We start from the raw sequence: 10,598 nt of genomic DNA on the forward strand, positions 1-10,598 counted from the left end.
TGGAAATAGTCATAATCACATCATAGGACTGTCACGAAGATTAATTAAGACAGAATATACAATAAGGCTTAGCCCAGTGCCTGTTGCATGAAAGACAATAAACTTCAGCTACCTTCTCCTTCCCCTCCCTTATGTGTTTCTGAAGGCTTTTTATTTTACTGACTTAAATGAGAATTCTTACAGCAGTTAAAAAAAAAAAAACAGTTCCTACACATTATATAGTCATTTACACATATGTATCTGTTGCAGCACCATAATTTGCAAAGAAAAACGAAGTAGTAATTTTAAAAGAAAAGTACCAGCTCACTTGCACTGCCTTTTCAAACCTTCAGCTTTACAGTCGACAGAGACTATTTGCTCTAGGGGTGCAGATTCTGAAATAAAGGAAAAAATTCTCATGGGAAAAATGGTTCTCAAAAAAAGCCAACAAAGAAAAGATAATGAGGGGAAATCTAGGAGTATAGAAAGGAGTTTATTTTACTTAACAAAGTAAAAGTCAAGCAAAATGAATAATCTGCCTCCAGAAATGGTTATTTAAAGGCTTTTTGTAAAGGGCTCTGGTTCCTAAAAAGACAGGAGTCACTGCATATGCCCACCCACTCCTCATTTATTTTTAAACCCTAGCTTATATGTTCCTTAGCAACAGAAGGAGCAGATGAGACCCCCCTACACACACACACACACACACACACACACACACACACACACACACACACACCCTCTCTCCCAAAGCCCCCTTCTTTTTGCCTGTCAAGTTTCATTCCAAAAATATCCATGTTCTTCAAAAGATATTTTTTGCCTACCTGCAAATCTCCACTCCTCCACCTCAAATGATCCCCCTTACACAAGCAGCCATGCTCCATACCCTAACTGAGCCCTTTCACTCAGACTCCATTCTGTGTGTCTTCCTGCCTTCTCTCCATAAGCTCCCACCAGACACCGTCCTCAGGTGCCCCCAGAAGGGAGGTGGTGTGGTCCTCACTGAGGAGCCCACCCTCAGTTCCTGACAAAGTTGCTCGTTTTTTACACACCCTTTGTCCATCCCACAGTAAAACAGCCAGCCCAGCTGCAGGAGTCCAGCACCAATGGCCGCCATGATGAGTGGGCAGGCCACTCACCATGACTCCAAAACAAATAAGAAACAGTAATCAAAATGGACACACTTTCCTGTTACCCAGGGACAAATATGCTCCAGATGGAAGCATCTCCTTTTCACCATCTTTTCCTCTGACTTTGAGACTGACTGGCCTGCTTTGGCTGGGGAGGGTTTATGAGTTCAAAGATCAATTGTTTAGTCTTGGGGGCAAAATAGGGTGGCAATCCCCAGATATTAGTCTGCATAAACACCGCCTGAGGAGCCTGTTAAGAATGCCCACCCACAGACAGTTTGATTCTGTAAGGCTAGGGTGGTGGGCACTTTTAACCAGCCACCTGAGGTGACACTGATGCAGGAATTGGAGACTGTAAAGCTTTATTTAAAAGGAAATGATGTTCATGAAGTAGAATCCACCTCTATGTATGGATTGTAAAGCAGACGCAATGTTATTACTCTTCTATAGAAACATGCTGCATCTGTGTCCATGTCTATGCTTGTGTGTGTACACACTTACATGTGCATGTGTGAGCATGCAACTCAGGAAGCGAAACCCCACACAACATACATTTTGAAAAAGGAGGCTCAGAGAATGACCCCTGCCAAGAGGCAAGCTGAAATGATTTCCCTTGCAAACTCTGGCTTTGTATTCCTACCCAATGAGGACTCTGATGAATACCAATGAGCCAGGAGCAGCCCACACTGTGCTTCACGTAATCACCACCCCCTTCCAACTCCCTGCTCCTAAATTAGGCTGAATGTAGTCCCTGTTCCCCCAAGGGCCAGACAGGCCATCATAACTAGGAAGTAGAACTGCCAGTGTCCTAGCATACATCCCTAGAGCTACCCCCTCCCCATCATCTGTCTATTTTTAGAAACCAAAGTATAAAAAGAAAGATCAATTTGGACCTGATCTGTGTGAGTAACTAAGAGAACAACTCAGGTGGGGAACTCCCTCAGCGCACAGCGAACAAAATGCATGCGAGCAACGCAGAAGCAACAACCTCACCAGGAAAGCGTTTTAGGAGTCATCAGAAGTCAACACTTAGACACAGAGCACATGCCCTAGTGACTGTGGCCTCCAGGCCAGGCAATGTCTGTGGGGATCCCAATGATTCACACACCTGCCCCCATAAATAAAACACACCCTCCCAAACCCACACACCTCTGTCATCTGCGTTTGCTTACATAACAACACATGGTGTGACAGGCTTCATACTTTATATGGTTTTTGGGAAGGGAACACAAACTCAGAGAGAGTAGGATTACAAGAATGTTTTCACTGACCCCTTTTCCAGAAACTGTCTGAGCTCCAGCAAGTGTACATCTTTGTAAACCTGTGCTTGCATATCACCTCGACCTTTAACATCAACAAGCAGTAGGGTTAGTGTCGACAACTCTCCAGACCTGTCAATATCTTTATTCTTGCCTGCAAGAGGGAGGTGGGAGAGAGACCTTAATAAATCCTAATTCCTCGTTGTTGGATTCTAATGCAATGTGGGGTTATCTTTTATCCTAATTTAGAGGCCATTGATCCCACACTGTCCTTGTGTAAAGGGCTCCCACACTCATCCTTAGGTGCAAATATGGTCCCTACTCTCACCTTCACCCCTAGCTTGCCAGCGGGCTCCCCACACTCTCCTCCAGCCAGGAGAGAAGCAAGGAGCACGCAGGCATGGAACCCCCATAACCAGTGGCGCATCTACAGACATAAACCCACTCTTCCTTCATGAGGGATTTCGAGGCAGGTCCAACTTCCGTAAGGATTTCTCTTCAGTATAGTGCTATTCTTTTCTGCCTGTCGGAGTGATCTCAGCTATCAAGTTAGTGCCAAAGGTTCATCCAGCGAAATCTGGAAGGTGGGGGAAGGGTGGTTGAAGATGACACCTGCTTAGGGGCAACTTTGACGACTTCTCTTAAGGAAACTAAGCATCACTGAGTCTGCAACCCTTTCTCTCTCTCATCTCTCTCTCTCTCTCTCTCACACACACACACACACACACAGAGAGAGAAAGAGAGAGAGAGAGAGACAGAGAGAGAGACAGAGAGAAAAGGAAGAGAGAGAGAAATACACACACACACACATACACACACACACACACACACACACACACAAATTTCTGTTGTTCTGACCTTAGAGACCCAGTGCTTCTCTCCTGCCACAGGGCAAAGCCGGCGTTGCTTCCCTTCAGCCTGGAATGATAGGATGGGGAGAGGACAGACATCCCCGGGAGGAGAGGGGAAAAGGGGGAAAGAGAGGCTTGGAAACAGAGAGGTGCCCAACTCCGCGGAAGCGCCCCTTGCTGGGGGAAGAGTGGGTCTCCCGCCGCGGCGCACCTGTCTCGGCTGCCGGCTCCCCGCGCCTACCTGTACGAGACCTGCTTCCGGAAAGTTAAGTTCCTCAGCTTCTCCTCCAGCGCCTCGTCCTTCTCCTTCTGGCCGGCGGCCGCGGGCTCGTCCAGGGCAGCGGCCCCCGCCGCCGCGGCTGCCCCTGCGCCCCGCGGGTCCGCGCCGCCCTCGGCGCCCAGGCAGCAGCTCCCGGCGCCGCTTCCGCTGCTGCTGCTGCCGCCCGTCGCCCCCTTCTCCTCTCCCGCCGAGGAGCTGGGGTTCATGGCGCCCACTCCGGCGGCCGCGGAGGGAGCGCAGGCGGCCCCGCTGCAGAGGCCGGGCGGGCTGGCGGCGCTGGCGGCGGCGGCGGCTGCAGGAGCGCGGGCAGGTCCGCGCGCCGCTGGCAGGGGCAGCAAATGGCAGCCCCTTCCCGCAGCATCCATCCGCGGCTGCACCGCACCGGGGCATTGTGGGAAACTCCGCTCACTCCCCCGCCCCGGCCAATCAGAGGCCGCCGCTCCCCGCCTCCCGCGCCCTCCCGCGCCGGCCCGTGCCCTCCAGCCCCGCTGGCCCCTTCCTAAATCCCGAGCGAAATCCCGAGCTGAACCTGAACTCTACCCAGAGGCGACGGGCTGCGGCGGAGGGGGAGAGAGAGGAGGAGAGGCTGAGCCCCCGGGCTGGGGACGCCAGGGCAAGGACAGCGAGCATCCGGAAGGAGAGGGTCCGGGGAACTCGAGTGACCGCGCCCTGTGTCCTGCACCGCGAGGCTAGGACCAGGACCGGCGGGCGCCCACCTTGGTCCTGAGCCCGGCTGCCGGCGCTGGGCCGGCACCCTCTCCACCGCCGCCCTCCAGTGAGCAGAGCTGGGGCCAGGCAGCAGCCCCCGGGCGCGGGAAGGTAGCGGGAGCTGCATTTAGAGGAGGGGGGAGGTAGCAGGAGCGCCGCCGGTGGGAACCTTAGAGCGAATTCGTCGGCGGGTGCCAAGTCGAAGCGCCCACCTCCGGTCTCAGGACTGGGGCCGGGACCCCTGCGTCCCGGAACCGCGTCCCCGCCTTGCTCCTCGCCCGGCGCCTGCCTTACGCGCAGCAGAAGCTCGCTAAACAGCGGTTAATTCGATGGGATCGGATCACAGGGCCCTCGGTGAAGCAGAAAGGCGGAGGAAATCCAGGAGGCAGAAGTCCTGAGGAACCGAGCGCCTGGCGCCGCTGCGGTGTTCCGATAAGGAGAAGAGGCATCCCAGAAGGGGCTTCAAACCACTTAGGACCGACTGCTGAAACGAATCCAAGCCTGTGGTGTCTGCAGAATTTAACTGTCCGCCTCAACCCCAGTTTTTGTTTCTAAGATTATCGAAAACTGTGCGGTTTGAGTGATGTGCTACACAGTGTTTAAAACAGATTGTTTCCCAAATTAGGGGTTTCCACACAAGAAATCGCTGCTGTCGGCAAACACAGGAACGATCTACGGTTAAGACAAGGTGGTGTTCGTAACCAAACTATAAACCTACACGTATGTGGTGATAAGAGAACCAGACCAGTGAACAGTTTCAGGTTGGCGTGGTGTGCCCATGAACAAAGAAGTTTAAGACTGGCAAAAATCTAAATTGCTTTCTTTCCCTTTATTTTGTCATCGCTAAAATTAGGAAAATGAACAGATACGTCAAACCTCTTCTAACACCCATGTTCTGTAATTCTCCTTGTATGTACCTTATAGTAAGATAAAGGTAAAGACATTTCCGTGTGCAACGAGGAAAAGTAATAAAAATTAAAAACAGCTAACAAGTATGAAGCCCTCCTTTTTATACGGTAAGTGCTGTATAAGCACTTCCCTCATCCACCTCTACGTTTTCACAGCACCTCTCAAGGGTTTGAACACGTGTGAGGACAAACTGGCAAAGCCAGTAGTCAAGCCAGGCTGCTCAGTGGTCTTTGTGCTTCACCCCGGTTTAGTGCACCCGTCTTCGAAAGGAATATGGTGTATTAGGTGCTTCAACAGCAAGATCCATGAATATCTAGCACATCCCTAAAATCAAGCAAATGTCATCTGAACGCAATTACTGGGACAGCCCCCTCACTACTCCCACTTACTTTCAGCGGTATCTTCCCCAATCCAATCTCAAGTGTGAGCCCCAAGATACTTCTGCTTTTTCACGCCTCCACTTAAAAATCTTCTGATTATGTCATATTGCCATTAGGGTAAAGTTCAAACAACTCAACTGATTTTGAGGGCTACATTGGTGGGTGGTGGAGTACTGCCCACTTTCCCTTCATACTGTCATGACAGTGAGATTCTGAACTGTTCTGTGTGCAAACCCCACACGCTCTCTGCTCTCTCCATTCCCATTTTTGCATGTGTGAGTCTGCTGTCTCCTCTTCTTTGCTTCTTCTATTCGTAAGATTTGCCAAGCCAACTACTCTATACCTCCATCGGATTTTAGTTTACATGTCTCGCCCCATGTTTTTCCCCACTAGAAGCCTCCATTGATGATTCCTTTCTAGATTGTGATGGACGTACCTCCCATAGCTCCCACTGCACCATTGTACTAAACTTGGACCACTGCAACTGTCCTGTGTGCACTTCTCCCACATGTATATAAAGGCTATATGTGTTTATCACTACATTCTCAATAATAATAAACAGATAACATAATAGCATAAGTGTGTATATTATAGACCATCATGAAGTGTTTATTGACTGAGAAAAGAAATATACATCATTGTGAACATAATGAAAAGATGTCATTTTTCAGAACAGTTTGATAATAGATGGTATTGATGAGGGGGATATGAAAACAAATGTTTTCTCCAATTGTTGATGTACTTTAACTAGTAAAATCTCTCTGATGGTAAATTTTACAGTATCTATCCATTTTTGAAATGCATAATCTAATTAACCAAGCAATTTTGCTTCTGAAAATTCATCCTCTGATATACTTGTAGGTATACACAAGGAATTTAAGAGTGAAAACCACCTAAATTGTTATTCATCCAAACGATGGAATTCTCTGGAGTTGTCAAGATAAATAAGGCAAGTTAATATTCATTAGATAAAACAATCTCGAATATATGATGCTAACAAAAAAAGAAAAACCATGCTCAGAGTGTTTAGTAGTATGCTATCATTTATGGAGAAAATAAGATCTATAGAAATATAATATTTCTGGAAAGATACATAAGAAAATGGTCACAGTGAAGTGCAGTTGAATGGCTCTAGCTAGAATCTTGAGGTTTTGCCTGATTCAATAAATACGTACCAACAGGATGTCTCCCAGCCTATCAGAAAAGCCAGCTTGACCTGTCAAGTGTGTATTCGTATGTTTAAATAGTGTATTAATGGGTTGCTAATCAGAGGAATATTGGGTTTTTAAAAAAACAGACATTGAACATTAACTCTAACTTAAGACGGAGAGACATTTGGGAAGCACAAATAATTCCAGCAAAAGACAAATGAATTCTGTTGTGGGGTGGCCTCCTGAGAAGTTACTTAAAATATTAGTCATTCTCTTGGACAATTTATTTTCCTTTCTATTTTTCAGTGATGCCAAGTAACCTTGTAATTATTCATCCTGCTTCTTAGTTTCCTTGACACTAAAAAGTGGAATCCTTGAAAATGGGTCAAAAGCATTCTAATCACAAAAATAAATTGACATTGTGCTTTGAAACTGCATTGCATGTGATTTTGAGTAACATAAGTATATAACCAAGAAAATGAGCATCTCTGGGTGTATTGAAACATCTAGTGTCTGGACCTGAAAGTATAATCTCAGACCTCAGATGGACAATGTTTCCATCATTGGGCCCAAAGCCATGCTCCATTTGGTGAGCTGCTTAACTCACCTTTCTATTATTAATTACTGTTCAATCTAAAAGAGGTATCATCCTAGTCTTAAATACCAAACTTGAGTCTCCTAAATGCTAGACTTGATGAAAGGGCCTCAATGTGAAGTTTGAAAGAAAGAAGAAAAAAAACTTAAGTCTAGATAAGACTGCAAGACCAAATAATAATGAGAACATTATATCTAACATTTTTAAATCTATGTAGTTTTCAGGAACTTCAGGAATTTTCCAGAAATAACACATAGTCATGTTTTTTAAAAAGCAAGTGACACATTTAAATATGCATATGCATACTTTGGAGACCTCAGTTATGTATAAAACCAGGGAAAGATAATAGAGCTTTTTGAAAATGTTGTCACTGAGGAAGAAAAGAAGAAGTAGTTTCCAGAATTAAGCTTGCATGTATCATGTTTTACAGAAATGATAACTGAGCTTCCTTGTCAAAGCCTACAAGGCCCTACCTGGTCTCTCCTGTGCCTCCTCCATCCCTGCAGTCGCTCACCTTCTCACTCAGCTCTCCTAACATCCCTTTTCTCATACATGCTGTATTATTCCATTTTCACACTGCTATAAAGAACTCCCTGAGACTGGGTAATTTATAAAGGAAAGAGACTTAATTGACTCACAGTTCCGCATGGCTGGGGAACCTTTAGGAAACTTACAATCATGGCGGAAGGTGAAGGGAAAGCAAACACCTTCTTCTCATGGCCGTAGGAGAGAGAGAGCAGAGAATGAAGGGGAAAGAGCCCCTCATAAAACCATCAGATCTCATGAGAACTAACTCACTATCATGAAAACAGCATGGGGAACCAACTCCATGATCCAATAACTTCCCACCACGTCCCTCCCTTGACATATAGGGATTACAGTTCGAGATGAGATTTGGGTGGGGACACAGAGCCAAACCATATCACATGCTAAGCTTATTCCTGCCTCCCCATAAAGCTCCACCTCAGAGGTTCCCAAACTTTCTGAGTTCACACCACCCTTACTGAATGTCTCAGTAATTATTTTTCGTGGCACTTCTAGGCTGAGATTTATGAAGATGAACCTAACACTTATGTTTATTAAGTATTCAGGTGCTAACAATCCAATAAACATTTACTTCTTGACAACATTAGTAACTATTTGAAAAAAACATAAATTGAAAGAAAAAAGGTTTGTATTTCATTTGTAAGCAGCCACAATCACCAGTGGGATAGTAATGGGCATGACACAACCTCTCACATCTTAGGATTATATTAGTCACCACCACCTTCATTTCCTGTTCCACACTAATTTTCATGTGGTATTGCTCTTTAATACCACATTAAATTGCAACCACCAAAACCCAGCTTTGCAAATATAATGATGTCACTGAAAGAATGTAGTGTAATCTAGTGTTGAAACTATCAACTACATTGAGCCAGTAGTATGCATGGTGTCTAACAAATAAGTATCTCTGAGTTTCCTTCAAAATTTTAATATATCCTGCGGTGCCCCTGGGAATGTACTGCAGAAACCTGAGCACCTCCATGAACCTGAGCACAGTTCCTGAACTATGGTTCATATTTTTGCATTGTGTTTGTTTTTGCCTGAGTTTTCTAGAAAACAGATCCTGAGGCAAAACTTACAAGCCAAGGCTTTATGTGAAGTTGTAATTCCAGGACTCAAGAATGAAGGAAAAAGAGAATCAAGGCTTAAAAGAAGGGGAAAGTAAATTCAAGGTGGTGAGTTATGAATGACTACAGCATCACAAAACAACATACCTGCTTTCTTGGTCACCAGCACTTCTTCCAGACAGGACCTACGTCGTCATACCTAGAAACATTCTGTCCACAGAAGAGAGTGGAGATTCCCTGCCAGTGTCTTCCTGTCTCCTGTTAAAACTGGTTGAAGTTTGTCCCTTAGAGAACTAATTAATTCACCCTCACCTCCAGGTTGTGTTACCGGCTCTTTATGGCAACTACTAGGGAACCTTGATCCCCTAGTGATTGGAGGAACCTCTAAGGATACAGACTGATTGCACCTGAGCACCAAACTTGTGAGTCTCCTTCTAATGCAATCTCAGTGGAATCCAGTCACTGGGGGAGGCTGAGGTCACTGGCACAGATGGGATACAGGGTAATGGCAATGGCAATGGTGGCTTGGGCTGGCCATTGAACAAGCAAAGACACAAGGGTGTGAGAGAATAGATGGAGGCCAGCCATTCTGGGGACATAAGTCGTGTCTTATACACTCTGATTCTTCTTATCATTCAGGTCTTACTTCTCATGTCAACATGTCAGAGAAGCCTCTTGCTCCCTAAACTGCCGTTCTCAGTCATTAGCTGACATATAACTGTGTCTGTGTTAAACTATGCCTGTGTTAAACCTAGAGTTGAAGATTGTCAGACTTATATCATGGCCATAAAAAATATGAAGCTACAGTGGGAGCTTGCTGAATTAGTATGGAGAAAAATATTTTAGGTTCTATTGATAGGAATTGATTTCAACAGGCAGTGTCTAAGCTAGATTTAACTAAAAGTAGAACTATTATATTGCTAGGAGGGAAGAGATCTTTAGATTACCCAGTCCAGCCCTCTCTCATGCATGATGCGCCCACAGCATCTCTTCATGTGATTTTTTTTTTTTAGACTTAAACAATTGAAGTTACAGAAGAGTCACTACTTTCTAAGACAACCTAGTCATTTTCATCAGTTTCTGTCATAAAGTGCTTTCCATTTTTTTATCATTATTCCTCATTCGAACTGCTGGTGTACCAAAAACCATATATATAATTTACAATGATTCTGTACTTGAGCAGCTAGTTTGTGGGGGGCAAATTGAGGAATTAGCTTGCATTCCCACTAAATTTCCTCTTGCTGTGTTCTGACTCTCACTCTCTCATGCAAAAGTATTTGGGATCCAGAGTCTGTCATTCATTGCATTCACTATTTTTCTTGGTTACTTATCAAGAGCAGACCTGATCTGCAACAAACTCAATGAAGTCACCAATAAATTTCCTCCCAAAAAGGATAAAGTTGGCATCAGAATGTGCAATGCACTCCTAGAAACCTAATTCATTCTGACAGTCATTTGTTTTACAGGCAGTTAGTAAATGTCTACTTGTAATTGTAATATACTGTTCTAAATACCAGTAATTCAGTGAGAAAAAACTAAAGACCCTACTCTTTTGGTGCTAAACATTCTAATGTTCCACTATTTAATAACTTTTGTGTATAGTTATTAAAATCCATATTAAAACATTCAACTGGACTCTCATTGAATCCGCATTCCTGTATTTGTGTACAAAGTTTTGTTGGCAAACTATGCCTAATATTCTTTTTGTTGCATTTCCCTAAGTTATCAGACAAGAAATGCTAT

General features: G+C 44.9%; 1 protein-coding gene across 1 annotated transcript in view; it reads right to left on the minus strand.

Moving 5' to 3' along the window:
• DGKI (diacylglycerol kinase iota) overlaps positions 1-3,872 on the minus strand; it is a 453,887-nt gene extending 450,015 nt beyond the window's left edge. Inside the window, exon 1 of the mRNA XM_015134986.3 lies at positions 3,461-3,872. Coding sequence (XP_014990472.3) covers positions 3,461-3,864 — 404 coding nt within the window. The 5' untranslated portion in view covers positions 3,865-3,872. The remainder of the gene's footprint in view (positions 1-3,460) is intronic.
• Positions 3,873-10,598: the final 6,726 nt, after the last annotated feature.

The sequence above is a fragment of the Macaca mulatta genome, chromosome 3 (assembly GCF_049350105.2).
Source record: "Macaca mulatta isolate MMU2019108-1 chromosome 3, T2T-MMU8v2.0, whole genome shotgun sequence".
NCBI lineage: Eukaryota > Metazoa > Chordata > Mammalia > Primates > Cercopithecidae > Macaca > Macaca mulatta.